Source organism: Pygocentrus nattereri, chromosome 6 (assembly GCF_015220715.1).
Source record: "Pygocentrus nattereri isolate fPygNat1 chromosome 6, fPygNat1.pri, whole genome shotgun sequence".
Lineage (NCBI taxonomy): Eukaryota > Metazoa > Chordata > Actinopteri > Characiformes > Serrasalmidae > Pygocentrus > Pygocentrus nattereri.
The window spans coordinates 9,125,243-9,144,722 of record NC_051216.1 but is presented as its reverse complement, the minus strand read 5'-3'; the positions used below and the strand labels follow the sequence as shown (position 1 = coordinate 9,144,722).

General features: G+C 40.1%; 1 protein-coding gene across 3 annotated transcripts in view; it reads right to left on the bottom strand.

Moving 5' to 3' along the window:
- Positions 1-559: 559 nt before the first annotated feature.
- The window catches only part of tfpia (tissue factor pathway inhibitor a), a 60,414-nt gene continuing 41,493 nt past the window's right edge, over positions 560-19,480 (bottom strand). For 2 of the 3 annotated variants that reach the window (XM_017682793.2, XM_017682791.2), the window contains exons 3-7: positions 8,760-8,930; positions 7,637-7,720; positions 5,947-6,012; positions 2,538-2,717; positions 560-1,649 (exon numbers count right to left, since the gene is read on the bottom strand). In XM_017682793.2, coding sequence (XP_017538282.1) covers positions 1,582-1,649; positions 2,538-2,717; positions 5,947-6,012; positions 7,637-7,720; positions 8,760-8,930 — 569 coding nt within the window. In that variant the 3' untranslated portion in view covers positions 560-1,581. The remainder of the gene's footprint in view (positions 1,650-2,537; positions 2,718-5,946; positions 6,013-7,636; positions 7,721-8,759; positions 8,931-19,480) is intronic. The other variant, XM_017682792.2, reaches the window with a different exon arrangement.

The following is a 19,480-nucleotide window of genomic DNA, read 5'->3' as shown; positions in this document are numbered from 1 at the left end:
AGAGGAGGTTTGGAGCTCTGCAGTTATTTAGTCAGCAGACTTCTATCCACCTCACTGCCACAGCACTCAGTAACTTCATATGGTCTGACACTTCATGGCTGAGTTACTGCGGCTCCCAAATGCTTCCACTTTTCAATAATACAACTCACAGTTGATCGTAGAATATCTAGGAGGGCAGAAGTTTTGCAAACTGACTTGTCTCCTATCACAGCACCACGCTCGAATTCAGCAAGCTCTTTAGAACGGCCCATTCTTTCAGTAATGTGAGTAAAGGCAGGCTGCGTGGCTAGGTGCCTGATTGTATACACCTGTTGCAATGAGACTGAATGTAACACCTGGATTCACAAAGAAAGAGGTGTGTCCCAATACTTTTTGCCATATAGTTTATGTGCTAATACTGTTCACATTGCAACGTTACTGACTTATTCTTGCAATACAGTTGCTATCACTTTGCTGTCGTGTCCTATTCTGCCAGGCTGTCTTTAGTTCAGCTGTAATTTAAATCCTTTTTTTCTCTTTTTCTGACATTTTGCAACACGAATGAAAAGGAAACAGACTCTTTATCACTGTTCTTCATCATTATTCAAAGATACAAGGACATCAACAAACAAAGGGATTGAGGTACAGACCTATGATACATACAGTAATGCAAATATATACACAGTTTGAATGAGCAGGATCAGGTTAATGAGGGTGAAGCGTGGGCTCTCTAGGACCCCAAACACTGCACATTTCTATCATTTCCCTGCTACGTTAAAAATAATGTACTGAAGTACATGCACTGTACATTTACATCATTTCCACATGAATGATCTATATTCATGTGGAATATATCAACACAACCTGTTGCCTAAAGTCATCTGAAAGGCAAACTTGTGCTGACGTAATGCTTTTATTTATGTGGAAATGATGTTCACATTTGTTTCCATTAATGAAGGGGCTCGAGAACTGACTGGTGAGTCGAATCCGTTACAGTAAATCTGTTACAGCATGGAAAACGGCAAAATGTACAAAGCATGGAGCCAGAGAACAAGTCAAGTACAGTCAAATGCAAAAGTTTGAACACTCCTGGTCAAACGATATGTTTTCCTGTTTCTCTGAGTGTAAATAAGTCAACACATCCTCCACGGAGAACACACTCCTGCACATTTTAACACACAGTTACTGCCTATTTACTGAGTAAAACATACTGGACAAATAATAAAACACGAAACATGGCCTGTGTAAAAGTTACGGCGCATTGTATTTTTTCCGGGATGCTGAATCCAGAAAATAAATAGACACTGCTCACTAATTTGCAGTAAAAATGCTATGTTTAAGTGTGTTCTCTGCGGATGATGTGTTATTTCCATTTCGGAAATCAGCAAAACATCATCTGACCGGGGTGTTCGAACTACTGCATGCAACTATGAAGGTTAAACAAAGCACAAGATTAGTAAGTAAAACTTTATCAATACACATCTTGTAATATAAAAAAAAAAACTGAAAAGGTTTCATAGCTATTAGCAAACATTTATAACTGACTTAAATATTCCATAGTGGAAAAAGGTAGTGTTGTATATGTGATTCCATGGAGGCGTCTTATATAGATCGGAATAGGATATTGGAGTTCTTTTTCTTTATTCGGATTGGCAGTCGGCTCTTGTGATCTGTAAAAGAAAACAGTTTAAAGATGAAATTTAAGCATGAAAACGTTACATACAGAATTCACGGTTCTAAATAGAACCTTTGCCTGTAATAAAGAACCCCTGAAGAACTATCTGAGTGTTCGTAATGGGTTTATGGATGGGTTTTTTCTGTTTTCTAGAGGTTGGGGACCCAGCCCTGTGACCGGAAGGTCACCGGTTCCATCCCTCAGCTGACAGTCCATGACTGAAGTGCCCTTGAGCAAGGCACCTGACCACCAACTGCTCCCAGGGCACTGTGGATAGGGCTGCCCACCACTCTGGGCAAGTGTGCTCACTGCCCCCTAGTGTGAATGGTCACTAGTGTGCATGTACGTGTGTGTTTCACTGCACGGATGGGCTAAATGCGGAGGTCTAATTCCACAGTGTGCAAACCACCGTGTGATAATCCACAATTATCCGTTTAACATTCACTGGAGTGTTAAATATGATTTTTACAGCCCATTCACGGTGGCATCCCTGTGTTTCCCCACCTGCCATTTTTGGGTCACACTGGGTGATGGTCAGATTTGGTCTCCAGACTCAGTTTAGATGGCCTTGCCAACCACTTTAACAAGGATAAATGACAATGTGTCAGATTTATTGTTGATAAATGACACAAAAAGTGTACAACACTTTATAACTCAGTTATGAAAATATTCTCTGTCTAATCTACAGTCATATATTCAGAGTTTGGGCTCCACCTTGTGATGACTGAGCTAAACATTATTATTATTGCAGTTTTCGTTCAAAGTATTTACAATAATAGCGTGATAGAGTTTAGCATGACGTCTAGTCAGTGAACACAACAGCATTAATGAGCTTCATCAGTGTAGAAATAATGTGAATGGTTGAGCTTTAGTGATACGTTACCTGGCATGCACATTTTGATGCACTGCTTCTTGTAGGTGAAGTTGTTCTTGTTGCCCCCACAGCCACTGTAGCGGAACACCTGGCAGCGTTTAACCTTCGGGTTGTACACAAATCTCCTCTCCGAGCCGCCGCAGTCGCCCCGAGCCACCGGACTCAGGCAGACGTTTGGAAGAGTGAAATCTGAAATCACAGACCGAGAGGCATTTGAAGTCACTAATGGTAAAACTGGTAGTCTGTGGTTCTCACATCAGTCTTCATGAAGAACAAAGATCGGAAGCCTGTAGCTAGTGAGACTGTATAAGCTGGCTGAAGGTTTCCTTCACTGTCATACTTCCATTGTTTGGTAAACCCCTTAACAAGCCCTGGGCCTGCCGGTGGGCCCAAAGCTTTATTACGTACTTCTGTTACAAGAACCGTTCCACTAGTCTTTTAGCATTGAAGTCCCTGTACAAGGGACTACAAGCTACAACAAGTGGTTTTGATTTTGCAGCACTAGTGAATGCACTAGTACCAAATATGAGCAGTCCTTTAAGAACTTCACTAAGAACCTGCCTGACACGAGTGCAATGGGTTGCAGTTATTATTCTCAGCACTGTACAAAATCACGATGCACTGAACATTTCAAGATGAACTGACCAACAGAAATGGTCCACATTTACTTGAAATAAATATTTCTCCATTTACTTCCATTAAAAGTTAAGAATGTCCTGTAAATTTACCTTTAACTCGTATCTCTGAAAAGATAACTTTACAGGACATTCTTCATTTTTAATGGAACACACACACACACACACACACACACACATTATATATATATATATATATATATATATATATAAATGTGTGTGTGTCTCTGTGTGTGTGTGTGTGTGTGTGTGTGTGTGTGTATCGCTGCTGTCAGAACAATACCTTTTCTCTCCAAAATGGGAACTTTACAGGAGAAGGAAAAAACCTACATCACTTTCAATGTAAGTCAATGGAACCAGACTTTTTACCAAGACAATTTTCGTCATTTATTTTGGTCCATACTTCATGAAATTTACAGACAATATAAAGGCCAACATGCATTTTCAAATTATGTCAAAAACTGAAAATCAACAAAAATGGAGATACGAGGTTTTGTTCCAACAACAACTATATATATATATATATATATATATATATATATATATATATATATATATATATATATATATATATATATATGTTTAAGGTTTCAGCCCATGCCTTCATCAGGGTCGTAGTACAAGTAGAGACTGATTGAGGGGCTGGAGAACTTGAACTGGCTGTGTTTAGTTTCATTAAACAAATCATGCAGGTATTGTCCAGATTTGGCTTCATCACTTCTGCACACTATTTCTGAAAGCCAAACATTTCCTGCTGTATATAACAGGCAGTGTCTGAGCACCAGGCGGTGATATCTTCTCTAACGCAGAGAGCATTAGTTCACTGTCAGCTGGGCAGAAGGAGGGAAGAGTAATGTCCGCTCTGCTGCCCTCTGGGCCTCGACACACAGGACATTTGGCACGCACACACTCCGCCGCCTGCCCTCCCTCATCTTCTTACAGTGCGTACATGAGTGAGTGTGTGTGTGTGTGTGTGTTCTCACATTTCTTACAGTGTGTCGACCAAATCTCCTCACAAATAATGTAAACAAATCGATTGTTAGGCCTATTCGGACTATCATGACACGTGAACATTTATTTTAAACAATACCGGATATTTAATCCAAATGATCCGTCTGTCTTTCAGGGCTGCACAACACTGATATTAAAGAAGGCTGTACTAGACAAGCGAGCCTGCTACTAAATATGTTTTTGTGTGTTGTGTGCGAATCCTGACCAATCACAGATGCATTTTGATGAAAAAAGTCATTTAAAATGATTATTCTGGTCAAACTAAAGATCAGATCAGTCTTTATCTATCACACTGAATGTGTTTACATGTAGTCAATCATTCAATCCAATTCAAAATTCAGATAAAGAGGCTGGATGTTAGCTTAGTAATCGGATTTCTCAGAGCATGTAAACTGATTTCCTTCGGATTTCTGTCTGTGCATGCGTGAAAACAGACAGTGGTACCGGAAATAAACAAGCACCATCGCCGCAAGACGCACCGAAACACATCTGGAGTGATGCTGCCGACTACATGCTCAGTGTGGTAAATGATTTTGGTGCAATGATTTCATTTTTTTTAAAGCAGCCACATGAAGTTTGAGTTTACATTACCTTTACGCCTCGTCTCCTTCTGTGAGTTTATCGGCTGGTTGTAAAGCAGAAATCTGATTACTGTCTGACTCACGCAGACCTGGATTTTCACAAGATCTGATTACTTAAGTGCATTTAAATGCGCTGATCGGATTACTGAAAAATCCCGATTTTCCGCAGTTATCAGATTATTAAGTGCATGTAAACGACCCATTGTTTATTCATCAGTGTGTTTATAATATCGTACAATAAGGCTTACTGCTATTGCAACATGATATATAAACACAGTATGACATAGCATGTAGTATAGCTATATCTATCTACGGTAAGTATAGCTGGTAAGGAGTTGGGCTTGGCTGATCAGGGTCAGACCAGGGGTTAATGTTAGATTTACGTGTGAGCTGAGCCGCATACAGCTGCACTGCTGTCAAATTATTTTCACTTAGAAAATCAACAAAAGTTGCAATTTGACCAAGGATGTTCAAACTATTGCGTACAGTTACATACACTGTATTGCCAAAAGTATTCGCTCGTCTGCCTTCACACGCATGTGAACTTCAGTGAGATCCCGTTCTTAATCCCGTTCTTAATCCACAGGGTTTAATATGATTTTGATCCACCCTTTGCAGCTATAACAGCTTCAGCTCTTCTGGGAAGGCTTTCCACAAGGGATAGGAATCAAACATATTTAGTGGTCAATTTGACTTATTTTTGTTTCCAGCATAACACACACACACACATACACACACACACACACACACACACATGGATCCTCTAAGCCGCTTCTCTTTCTGGAGTCTATCCCAGCTGTCATTGGGCAAAAGGCTGGACACTGGCAACCCTGGACAGGTTGCCAGTGCATCTCAGGGCAGACAGACATACACACCCACTCACACCAAGCATGTCCAAACGGCCTGACTGCACGTCTTTGGACGAAAACCCACACAGAACATCCAAATTCTCCACACAGAAAGGACCCTGGTTGCCCGGCCCTCGAATCCAGGCCTTCCTTGCTGCGAGGCGACAGCGCTACCCACCACGCCACCATGCCGCCCTCCAGCATAATAATTATACTAAAGAAAAACTAATCAAAATCTAAGAATACCCTTTGATTTTTAGTCTAGACATTTAAATCTACATTACACAAGTTATTATTAAATATAAAATGACAACAATTAATAATCTTAACCGAAAGCTCTTACTTGTGTCTTTCTCCACCTCTGGCAGTCTGTGGGGCTGTGACTGTAAGCCAGTCTCTGTGAGCCTCACTGAAAGGAGCAGAAGTTCAGTCAAGTCCAGTCCTATTTCTTACTCAGGTGATTATTTAGTATTCACATTCAATATAACAGCTTCAAAACATCATTAAGGTTCAATCCTTTTAAAATAGTATTAATAAACATAGTAGGTCTGCTATGATTGACTGTGGCAGCAATTACACAATTCAGGGATTTAAATGTTCTTCCTTGCAAACTAATTCCATGGCACTTTACATTATTATATGCATTTTAAATTCACCTACTTTTCTGGTTTTACAGTAAGAAACGGCGCCGGAGAGAAACATAGTCATATGCAAAATCTGAACACCCCCCTCTACCTCTAGTTAAGCTTAAGGTCTTTTTTAATACATTTAGACAGAGCTAAACCTAATTTGAATGACTTTAGTTGTCATTAAACTAGTTCAATTAATGTTTGATTTGGAGAGAAAATAAAACTCATATATATATATATATACACACACAGTCGTATGAAAACCTTTTGAGTTTCTAAGTGAAAATAAATGAACACATCCTCAGTTAAATGTGACATTTGTCTGCAAGGCTGCTCATTTGCTGAGATTAACAAATTGGAAAACAGAAAATAGAAAATGTGCCATAAATTTTGCACAGACCACACTTTTTTTATCACTTTGCCAACGTGTTAAACTCAACGATTAAACGCTAATTGTGCACTACAGTGTGCATGAGTGTGTTCTCAGAAGAGAATGCGTTAACATTTCATTAAAAAACTTAACAAAGCACGATGTCATTTGGCCAGGGGTGCCCAAAATTTTGCATTCGACTGTATCTGCTATTCTTGTATCCTTCCATAATGTTTCTTGTCTGTTTTAAGAGAAAATCATGTAACCTTTGAAAAGTTATAGCTTATTATTGGTGAATTAAGTCTATTGATCTATTTACTTATTTGTTTATTTGTTTGGTCTGACTGTTTGCTAAGTCATGAAAAGAATTGCTAGATCGCTTGATCACTAATATCATCAACAGTGACAGCCCTCACTGACATTAAGAGTGACTCTCCTTCGTTGATCAGGGTAACTACTGTAATATGCTTATGAAAGCCACACTGTAATATTTGGGGATTTGGAGACCTCTGTGGTGGAAAGGTGTAATTGCACCCAACATGGCTTGTGCTTCAGACCCCTTCCCCAAGGAGATGAATCTAATGATTGCAAATATTGAAAGAGAATTCAAAGAGAACACAATCTAAACTTGGTGAAGGACGTATCTTCAGAGGATGTGAGTGAATTATATACTGTCTTCATATCTTCATCAGTATAACGTTGATTTTGGCATTTGAGACCTGAACATTGAGCTGGAACTTCTGTTGGCCTGTGCGTGTGCCGTTAGTACATAACGATGTATGACGTGGTCCAAAAAGCTCTCGACTAAGCGCTTCTGACTTCTAAATTATTATTTCAGGCTTTACAGAGTGACTTGCAGCAGTGCACGCTCACCATATTTTAGCCTGTCTTTATTCTCCTCACTCCATAATGCTTCTTCTTCCCATTTTAACAGCATTTAAACAAAAAATCTCAGTGCAATTTTACTGATACTACACTGAAAACACAGTTTATGCATGATTAGCTGAAGAGCAGTTCTGGTGTAGCTTTCTTACCATGTTTAATGACAGGCACTCTAGAAGGCTTGGCCCCCTCCTCAGGTTTCAGGTCATGTCCGGGCTCCTCAGTGTCATTACCTGCTGAGAAGAGAACACATTTCTCTTACCCTCTGCACTTTAATTTCTCTTTAAAACATATTCTGTCATCACTGAGTGCTTTACGTTAGTAGGATATCGCTGGTTTATTGCATAATTACTCATCAGCCCTTTTCTGCTAGACACAATCCAGCGGCTTTAAGGATTATTTATGTGCTGGAGGGGCATCTGAGCCAGCAAAGCCAGCCTGAATAAGACACAATTGTCTCCCTGGCAAAAGCAGCACTTGAGTAACGTTGGCTTCGCTCCACTTGCTGAGAAGCCTTTTCTTTGGTGCCAACAGTGGAAATGAACACAGTTAATTAAAGACAAGGTTGAATATGTGACTGAATTAAAATAGTCACAATAGCCAAAGTGCCACAGGGTGAAGGCTGTTTAGAGCAGAACAGACAAAAAGGCCAGGAGACTTTATCATACTGATGGGTTTGAATGACAACTTTGATTGTTCGTAAGACTCTTAAAGGGGAATTCCATGGAAACTTACTGACTCAGATTTCTTTATAATGAACACAGCATTTTTATTTGCATTTATATTATCTTAAATTTGCATTATATTATCTTAAATTTGCATTATATTATCTTAAATTTCTTATTATCTTTATTTGCATTTATATCATCTTTATATTATCTTATAAATCAGTGTCTTCTGAGCTTTTTTAAAACGTGGAAAACAATTCTTTGGGGACTAATTTGCATTACAAGGCCCTGCATGTACCTCTCTGCCACGCATGCATGTACATTTTAAAGAAGAACTTTCTCAAAACTATCATAAAACCTGATGTTTCAGACGTCAGGCGGCAAACTCATGATTTCATTAAACTCTGTAGACGTCTGGTTTCTATCAGCACGACTGTGAACAATCCAGGCCCTCTAGTCTTCTATAGTTTCACATCAAACCTCTCTGACTTTGCATCTTAACAATTTAATTATAGAGAAATTCCGAAACACTGGTGGAATTCCCCTTTAATCAACAGGACCAGGTTAAAGCTGAATCCTGGAAATAGCTTTAATATTCAGCACATACGCTGGCATCTGTCTTGGCACTCTTTAAGGGTCTTGAAGTTGTTTGCGTTTCCGAAGCAGCCGCCGTAGAAGAAGCGTGTGCACTCCTGTTTCTTGCTGTCGAAGAAATAACGGGGCACCAGCCCCCGGCACGGACCCGGCTCGTCCTCCAGGTGACAGGGACTCTTATTGGCTACAGGGGAGGGAGAAAGGAGAAGAGTCAGCCGGGGAAAAGGGAGAAAAATAAATTGCCAAAGGCCATAAATCATCTGCTTTTTATAGCCTCTGCAGTCTCAAAGTGAAGCCTAGTGGGAGAATTCTCACACTCTTGGGAGCAGCACATACAGGCCACTCAAACTGTACATTAGCCTTTAGAAGTGGCAGTTATCAGTGATAAAAAGAAGAAGCTCGGTCTCATTTTATAATAATACACTCATAAGTTTGGACAAATCTGGTCAAATGACACGTTTTGTTGATTTTCTAAGTGAAAACAAGTGAACACGTCCTCTACAGAGACACACTTCCGTGCATTTTAATGCAAAAATACTGTTTATTTACTGAATTTGAATGTTACATTTGCAAGCATCTATAAACACATTCATAACATCATAAGGCATTATGAACATGGTTATAAATAGTTATAAAAATGAAGTAGTGTTAATAACATGGTACACTGTCAGTGCCAAAGAAGTCAGTCCCAGTTTGGAGAGAGTTAAGACAGATTTCCCGTATTTTACTTCTCAGAGCTGGTGCTGTTAGGGCTGCATCCTCAGGGCTTCAGTCCTGAATATTCAGATGCTCCAAACCGTATAACATTGGATATGCAGTGTTAAGTGAGTGCCAGGCTAACGGTGGTGTACATTAACTTTCCCATGTTGGTTTCCCACTAATTTAAACTCTGACATCTGAAGCCTGTAATGAGCTTTACTGTGTTTTAGTGTTTCAGTAAATTCTTCAGTAAATACTTCAGCCTGAAGCCTCAGTCTAAACACTGAAGGAGGCTTTAGTCCAGCACGCCTCACTTTACTTAGAGCGGACAAACACGACTTAATGAGCTGTTATAATTTGTTATGAACAGTGCTTATAATACATTATGTTAACAATTCATAATGCATAATAAGCCTGGCTATAACATGTAATGCATTCTTATAAATATTTACAGCCATGTTTATGATGCCTTATAAATGCATTATAACATGTTATGAATGTGTTTATAGATGCTTACAAACATGACATTCATAGAAAGTGTTACCAATTTAATATTCATGTTAAATACTGGAAAAATAAAACAATAAAACATAAAATGTGCCATCATTTTTTTTTGTTTGCAAATATGTTAAATTTAGTTTAAAAAAAACAGTGTTTGTGTATTAATAAGTGTATTCTCTCAAAAATCAACAAAACATGCCATTCGACCAGGGGTGCACAAACATTTGCACATGACTGCGTCTCCGTCACCTGAAATAATCGGAAAATGTTTGGATCCTGAACTTTCAGCGCAGACCACATTTGTATAGAAGAGGCGCTATTTCATAAAAATTTGAAGTCCATGAAATATTACGGCTGCAGCCACTTATTGATTTACAAACAATGATCCATAAATCAAAGCGTGAGTGTGTGAGCCGTGATCTGAAACTCCCGTTCTGGTTTTACTTTCTGGTTTATACATGCAGCAGTGAGCCATCAGAAACCCCATGTTTCCTTCTTAACGTTTTAAATGGTTTAATGTTTAGTCGAAAGGACTTTCTTTGAACATGAATTAAACGTTATAGATGTTTATCAACTAATTATCCTATGAAATCTTATCTAATGATTCTTGTCGAGGTAGAGACACTTCAAGGGTTCAAGGGTAAAGGGAATGGTTCCATTTGGCACCATGAGTTCTGCATAGAACCATTTCATGCTTAAATGGCTCTTTGCATGACGATGTAGAATGTGTTGTATGTGCTTCTCTATAGCACCAAAAAATGGCTCTTTTATTGTTACAAGCTCGACACTGTAACAATAATAAAGCCGTTTCTTAAATAAAGTAATGCTAGATTTCTAAGGGTTAAATGGTATTTGCGCAGGTATTATGTTATCAAGATTTAAAATGATGATGGTAACATATAATAAACATACTGGCCCATGTTTTTTAAGGGTTCTGAAAGTCCAGCATATAAACCTCACAGAAACCTGAATGTCAAAGTAGGTAACATAGCATAATCATACACCCCACAAACATATTTCTTCTCCATGGTTGTTTATCACGGAGATCTACATCAGCAGGCAGCTCTCACTCGGCTGAGAGATCCCCCTGGCTATGTGCCAGGCTGGGTCAGGGTGATTGATGTCCTCCAGCTTCATCTATAGCACACATCCTGCTGATAAACGGCTGGCTCGGACCCCCAGGCCCCCAGACAAAACCTCAACACCTTTTTATCATTATGATGCAGAATTGATTGATGGAAGGCAACAATTAAAACAGATATTCATCACGTCAGGTAGCACTAACACTCCGCTCCATCCTACCTGCCACGTCTAATGGTCCAAAATGAGCTGCAGTTTGTTCTAATCTCATTAGAACTGCCATCAAGATCATGATTACAGCAACAACTCCACCTTATTCTCTTAATGCTGACACTGTGGGTTCTCTGGTGGTCCTGGATAGTAGATAAAATGTCTATATTTGTGTTGTAGTCATGGCGACCCCTGGTTCCTGTCACCATCTGAGTCAGTAAGCTTCTCTACTGTTAACCGCTTCACACCAAGCCTCTCTGAATGACTCTGTTTACATCTCAACAACTACACGATGGTGACATTTTGAAAAATCTGCGTAATTCTCCTTTAATAACACACCTAACACTATGACTAGTCAATTTCCATTCATTCCTAACGAGGGACGACTGGAATATCGAAATTTAATAGCCTTAATTAGACCGAAATGGATTTAACCAGTGTAACAGATGAAGTTATTCAAAGCTGTCAGTACTGGCCTTGTGTAAACTCGCAGGCCACAGCGGGCAGTGGAGCGATGCCTAAACGGACATTCGCACACATGAATAATGCAGAATAGCAGTTCTCGGGAAAAGCATCTTGGGAGCAGATAGACGAGGTTATGCGTTAGGGTTGCATTCCGTTTTGCTCCCATTGATGGAGCTTTCAGTCTGGCTGCGTGTGTTCCTGACCATTTTTCAAGGACACGACTGTTTTCACACTCACTATTACACTTTCAATATTCCAGAGGAAATGAATTTTGAGGATATCACTCATAAAATGGGCCAATCCCCCCCGGAAAACCTTGAAAATAATTTCCTCCTCCCCCATGCATCATACGCCTTACGTGTACTGACCACATTGCCCACTAGATGGAGACACAAATCCTCCAATCGCGTTTCGTAACTGCTTCATGGGCTTCTGAGCATTAAAGCTGATAAGCTCGCTCCAGCATCCAAAAGCAAATGAATCTCTTCCAGTGCAGAGAGGAGGAAATTATAATTCTTAATCACAACACTCAGCTGCATTCAACAGAGTCCATTCAACAGAGTGTCTAATAAGTGCTCGAATGCAAACTGGGGGCAGCGGTTTAAGCCGTAAGGGCAGTGACATTGAGATGCTCTCTGTATTTTCAGAAAAGTCCTTCTGAAGCTGCTGAAAAGTTGGCTGACTGTGAGGTTTCAAAGTTGCAGAGCTGGAAAAGAGCAGAGGCTCTGGGCAGCATGTGAATCACAGGAAAATGCTAACAGAGGCTGTATTCGAAGGCAGGAAGGCAGCCAGTCACGTCCGAATTGAACGCTTGCATAAACTGGCGCCTGCTGAGACACCTCCATCTGGCCGCGTTCTCTGTGGAGGATGTCTTAACTTCTCTACGTGTAGAAAATCAAGGCATTTGGCCGGGGGCGCCAAAACTTTTGCACACAACGTTTATAGCCGTGACAACTCACCCGAATGCTGCTTTGCAGTTCAGCAGTTCAGAAAATAGGTTTCTATCGTGCCATTCTAATTAGGCTACAGCTGCCTCTGCGAGGTTATGATAGTTATTATGAGGTCTATTGTATTTCTTATTACTGTTTTGAAGATGTTATTAGAGCACCAGCACCAGTACAGTCATGAAGACAAACTTTTAACTGTTTTAAAAGATTATTTTTAGGATTTTGAAGATTTTTGATTAAAAATAGAACAAATACTGAGTAAATATTCACTTTGTCATCTCTTATAATTTTGCAATTTATAGGAAGGTTCCTTATTTTTGCCTCTAGTCTGAGTTATGTTGAGAACTGACTGGCGCAGACGTGATATGATATCTGTGCTGTCATGGATAATACAGAGGATTTGAGTAAGATATGCTAGTTTGGTAATTATTGCTACAGTAAAATGATTTATATTTTTGGTAAGTAGATAACATGATATTCTGGAATGATGTGTTTTAGGCTACGTGCACATTACAAGCCTCATTGCTCGAATCCGATTTCTTGCTCCAATCCGATCTCTCTGACTCGACGGTTCACACTGGTTTAGATAAGTGATTCAAATCGGTCATTAATGTGAACGAACTGGCGTCCTGAAATGAGCCTCATGAGCTCCTCCTACTCAGTAACGTCACGTGTCTGAATCACAGCACAAACTAACGAGCAGAACGAGCTTCGCTGAGAAGATCATTAACTCTGATCAGCTCTCGGCTTCATTATTAGAGCCAGACGGAGGAGAAAAAGGTCAGATGAGCAGCTTTTCCACCGTTTACAGGCTTTAACGTCTGTTCGGTGCGGTTACCGTGGTAACGCTGAACGATGGCGCAGTGGAAAAAAGCACATGAATTCCGATCTGAGCGTCACATTAAAGTCACATGGTTATGAATCAGACACGTATCAGATATAGGATCACATATGAAAGTGACTCAGGTCGGATGTGAAAAGATCAGGATTGCATGTCCACACAGCTCTGAAAACATCGGATCCGAGGGCAAAAAAACTTTTTGCGCCACTTCAACCTGGTAATGTGAACAGAGCCTTAATTCTTACCATTTTTAAAAGCTGCACTATGTGAGATTTTCTTGTTAAAACTAAAAGAAGTCTGAAAAAAACGCCACTAAAATATGGTGAGCTGTGAGTCGCTCTGTAAAGCCTGAAATATTCAGTTAAAAATCAGAGGCATGTCGTCGGGAGTTTTTCAGGTCACGTCACACATCTTTATGTATTAATATCACACGCGCAGCCTAAAAAAGGACGTCCAGCTCTACGTTCAGGTCTAAAATGCAAAATCAACATTATACCGATGAGGATATGATGACAACAGTAGATCACTCACATCCTCTTAAGACACGCCCTTCACCAAGTCTCCAAATCCCCAAAATCTTATGTAGTGCAGCTTTAAATGACCATTTTTATGGTGTATTAATACTAACTTATGAATGACTGACCTTCCTGATGATTTGGCTACAAGTAGCTTTAATATTCTCCAATAAAATCCATTCATTTTTGACATGCGAATTATGTTATACACTTTGAACTGATTGCCTTCAGCTTTGAAGCTAGCTATGGTAAACGAGCAGGAGATTTGAATTAGAGCGTTGCAGTTGCCGGCCCCTTCTGGCTCCGCTGCGGCCCCGCTAGACAATCTGTCCGAAGCATTTTGGAGCCACACTCTCACCCTGTGAAGTGACGCATTGTGCGTCCCAAATCTGCTGCGCACGGCACTTTCTATTCCTCCCATTGCCGATGAAGCCTTAAGCCAAGATGAGACTGTGGCTTATTTCCTCATCACATGACACGGTCTGTTTCACAGCGATTATTGTAGTGACCTCTAGTCGGGGTTCCGGAACAGCAGCCTAGCGGGAGTCTGTCCAATTCGCAACCAGCCTCTCCAGAAGCTGTAATAAGATATGACTCACCAAACCACAGGGCAGTAAATAACCCAGTGTGGCCCAGGCTTTGTTGCACATTGCATATTTGTCCGTTTTTGTGTCCAGGAAAGAGAGCAGAACATTAAATTGCTCAATTCTTGCCCCAAAAATGTTTCCAACCATGAAACGTTTGCTGTTTCAGCTGAGGCAAGATCAAACCGCATAGTGACTGAATCATATTCAATCATAATCATATCAAAAGCAGTTTGATGCTTTACATTTGTACCTATGCGCTGAATAAAACCCATAATTTCTACAGTAGTTTACTGTGTTCAAGTCAGTGTGACGCTGTGTTTTACCGTTTTATGCAGCATCCTGAGTGTCATACTGGGAAAACTTTTACAGTACAAGCGGTTTATTCCATATAAAACATCCTACTGTCATATTACTGTAACAATGTTGTAGTAATAGATTTAAATCGTTGCTGTCCAATAAAAACCATGTATCTCCATGTTTGTCCATTTTTATTTTTCTGCATCATTTCAACACACTAGCGGTCCTTCATGATTAGTGTAAATTTCATGATGATTGGACAAATAGAAAGGCTTCACAATCACATGGAGTGAAGCCTCTTTACATTGACTTACATTGAAAGGTAAGAGTGTTTTTGCCCTCTCCTGTAAAGGAAATTTTTTTGGAGATACTTTGGACGATACGTTACAGCAAAGAGCCACCAGTTCAGTTTTTTCATTACTTACAGCTGAGATGCTCTATTATCTATGAACTAGAGTAAATGCGACAAGATTATTCCTGACTAGTGGTAAACTTAGTTAGCATTAGCCTAACGTTAGCCTAGCCTACCACAAAGCATGCTAGCCTCTCCTATCTGTACCAACGTAAAGTAAAGCACAGGACATCCAAGTGCGTTCATTTTCCTGTCATCTATGTCACCCAATAGCAGAATTTTAGAAACGTTCACTTCCTTTTTGTTTGTAAGTGTCTGAATACCACTGCTACGATCAGGCTAATTTCAGCTAGCTATGAGATTAATAACAGTGTCAAGCTAACAGCGGGGTACATTCACTTAGGCTCAAGCTTAAACACTGACTTCTGGAGCAAGTCACATATTTTTACTTGTTTTTTTCCAGTAAATACTTAAACTTAAAGCCTAACAGGGAATATTATTAGAGGAGCCTGTTAGCTTTTGAAAGAACAGCTGTTTGTACTTTTGAATATGAAATAATACATAACGATTCTTTTCTTAGGATTTTTGACTGTAAAATGTGCTTAAGATCCAATGACAGCCTTAAAACTCCTGTTTGAATCTTCCGTTTTCCTAATATATATTAGCATATATAAGGATGTTGTTGATTACAGTAATGTGCTGCTGTTAATATGTAGCCTTGTAAAAATACATCTTTGTACTGTAAATGTAGTAACTCCCCCACTCTGGGGGGTTTCGCTCTTGGACCAAGGCCTCTGTTCTGCTGAAAAAATCCTAAATACTGTAGTATACAGTAAAAAAAGGTCTGCTGGACTGTCGCTACTAAACAGAGACATGACTGCTCGTTCTGTTGAGCTCTCAACATGAGTCTTCTCTGAGTTTAATTCAAGAGCCTCAAGTGGCCTGAGCTATAGCTAAAATAAAGCACTAGTGAGTCAACCTTCACTTTGCCTCATGTTTATTCACAGTCTCACTACGATACATTACACGTTTAATGACTGCAATGACTGCAGGAGGCTAATTATTTGTTTTGCAGTGTTTACCTGCCTTAACTAGATATGCATTCGACTACCAAGCGTACCTGCATGTGGCTGCTTTTCTTATAAGATTAAGTGACCCTTATTAGTCCCACAGCGGGGAAATTTCACCTCCGCATTTAACCCATCAGTGCAGTGAAACACACACTAGTGAACACACACACTAGGGGGCAGTGAGCACACTTGCCCAGAGCGGTGGGCAGCCCTCTCCACAGCGCCCGGGGAGCAGCTGGGGGTTAGGTGTCTTGCTCAAGGGCCCTTCAGTCACGTACTGTTGGCTCAGGGGATCGAACCAGTGACCTTCCAGTCACAGGGCCGGTTCTCTAACCTCCAGCCCACGATTGCAGTCCACATAGAAGTCACATGAAACAGCCAGGTCTAAAAGGCGTCTATGACTCTCGAGCATCCACTTTTTTGGTGACACTGTGAAATGAAAATTACGATTCTCAGCCAGTGACTCTGAGACAGTCCTGGCTACGAGATGCACCTCTGTGTGATTCAGCATCTGAATTATTTACAGTGTTGAGAAAATGGGATGCGCTAAAGTAGGTTATTCCATTCCAAACAAATGTTCTCCCACAAGAACCACAAAAGCATGTGTTTTTTCAGTTTGACAGGAAGCCAAGTAAAATTACGCCTTTGGAAAGGCATTAATGTCTCGACGTCTCATCATCTGAGCAGCATTTTGAGCAACAGCTCTGATGTGTGTGGTCCAGTGTGGTCCTGGAGTCCCTCTGCATGATACATCAGCAATTTTCCATCTCTGACTCACCCATTTTAAACCTTCTAGGCCAGGCATGGTCAGCTTTGGTCTAAGAGGGCCTTGGGTGCAGTATAGTTTGTCACTTCCCTGCTCAACAGGGATGGATTAGTGACCAGGCCTCTGGAGTGGGGGTCCAGGAGCCTCAAGACTGAGACCGCTCAAGATGGCTCAAAAACTTGGGATAATCCACTGCAGATGTAAACGTGATGAAAATACTCTCCTTGAATATATACAAACAACTAAGTAAATAAATCTCAGGCTAAAGTTTTCTGTTTCCAATTATTATTGACTGATGTTGCTCTTCAAACTGGGATATTAGTGTTTACCCTTCCATTTGTACACGTCTTCTGTTTCGTATTATGACTCGGTTTGGCTTGAAAGACATTCAAATATTACACAAAAACCTCTCTAAACAAACTCTTACAGTGTAGACACAATAAGATATTGCACATAAATACGACCAATTTTATTTATTTTTTTCATAATAAAAATTAAGATACTGTTTAATCTCACTTTTTACATCTTATTTTTAAAATTATTATTTTATATTATATACAGGGGGGGTTCCTGAGGTTCTTCATATTCCGTACTCATCCCTGCTGCTGAAACACACTTGATTAAATTCAGCAGTAGGGCGGTCATGACTTATCCGTCAAGCTCTATTACTTCATTAAAACCATTACTGATTACAGTATACCTTTGGGCAGTGATTGGTTGAAAATGTACATGATAATAATGCATATTCTACATTTCTCTAATGGTCCCCAATGGTCTCATTCAAACGGACACCTGCATTTGTAGTCATTTTTCCCATACAAAGTCTTTTTAAGGGCTTCCTTGCTTATCTTTTTTAGAATTAAGTCTTTTGGAATCTTTGAAATGATGTATGTTATGGTTTGTTATTCAGTGAAGTCTGTTTTTAAAAGGTCCTTGCAGCCTTAATGAATCCTCAGACAAGAGGAGAATTAATTTTTCTATTGTGCATGCACCATCATTTAGAGTTAACATGAAAGCAGTGCCCAGCTTAAAGTGAGTGCCAGTAAACTCGGCGAAAGCAATGCGTCTGACCTTTTAGTGCCGATGTCTTGCTCTAATAATGAGCAGCTGACAGCTGTTCAGAGCAAGCTAGCCTCACAGGGAAGGCGTGTGCTGCTAGTTAGCTCATTTGATGCTGTTCACGGTTAATTCCTGTGACATTAATGATTCTGATGTGAGTGTGTGGGTTGGTTTAGTGTGCAGTTGTGTTCACACTTACTCCAAATCCACACCAGATGCAACACAGTGTATATGACGTGCAAGCCTCCATGCGTCTAAACACTTCAGCTGGGAATATCGGCTCTTTTTCTCCTTCTTTTTCTAATTAAAATGAGTTAACAGCAACTCTAGAACTTGACAGCACAAACAGCGTTTCAGTGAAATCACAATTATACGTGGTTACCACTGTTCTCGTCAAATAAAAGCCTCATCATAACATTAGTTAGTTAGTACAGTGCAGGAGCTGCACAGCAACTTCTAGGCCATCAACCTCACCACCTTTTAGTAAATCATGGTTTCAAACTGTAACATCCGCTCACTCTTTGTCCTGGTCTTTCTGTTTGCCTTTTTCTTGGTTTCGTAGTGCTGTGTTCTTTGTTTATCTGCCATGTGCTTTTGTTTTCTTTTGCCATGTGCTTTTGTTGTCTTGTTGGCTCCTCCCATCCCCTGCCCTGTCTTCATCTGTTCTTTGTCTCCCAGCCCCGCCCTCTCATTAGTCTCAGGTGTTTCTCGTTTTCTGTTAGTATTTATACCCCTGTGCTTTCTCAGTCCCTTCGTCTTGCATTGTGCATCTTTATATCCTGTTGTGTGGTTCCCCTCGTTGCTGGTATTGACAGTGGTATCTGTCCCACTCTCCTATGCCCCGGTGTTTGTGAACTCTGCATTGTGTGTAAATATAAGCAATATAGAAAGTGGGCATGTGCGATTTTACTGGACGTCTCTCATTTAGGCTTTACTTGCTCACGCACATGGACACAATAGGCTCCAAGGGTAAAAGACACATCAGGTTCATGTTTTGTTGGACATAAGCTGCATCTAGTGTTTATACTAGATATACTAGTTTGGTTCCTTTGGTCCAGACCACATGGTGGCAACCCAAATGATAAGAAGAACCATTTTGTCCTGTTTCAAAAAAAATCACTGACGTAATGTTTTACCATCTTTGCTGTAATTATGTCTCAGTATGCTATAATGTCCTGGTATAGAGTAAAAAATCTAAGCGAAAAACTCAGACTTTGCTCTGCTTTGAGTTTTAGCTCAGCTACAGCTGCTTTTCTTGCATCTCTGGTGAAAAACTTCTACAAAAGTAGAACAGCTTGTTGTAAAATGTCTCTCAACATTAGACTTTTTATGAGGCTGAAGTTTA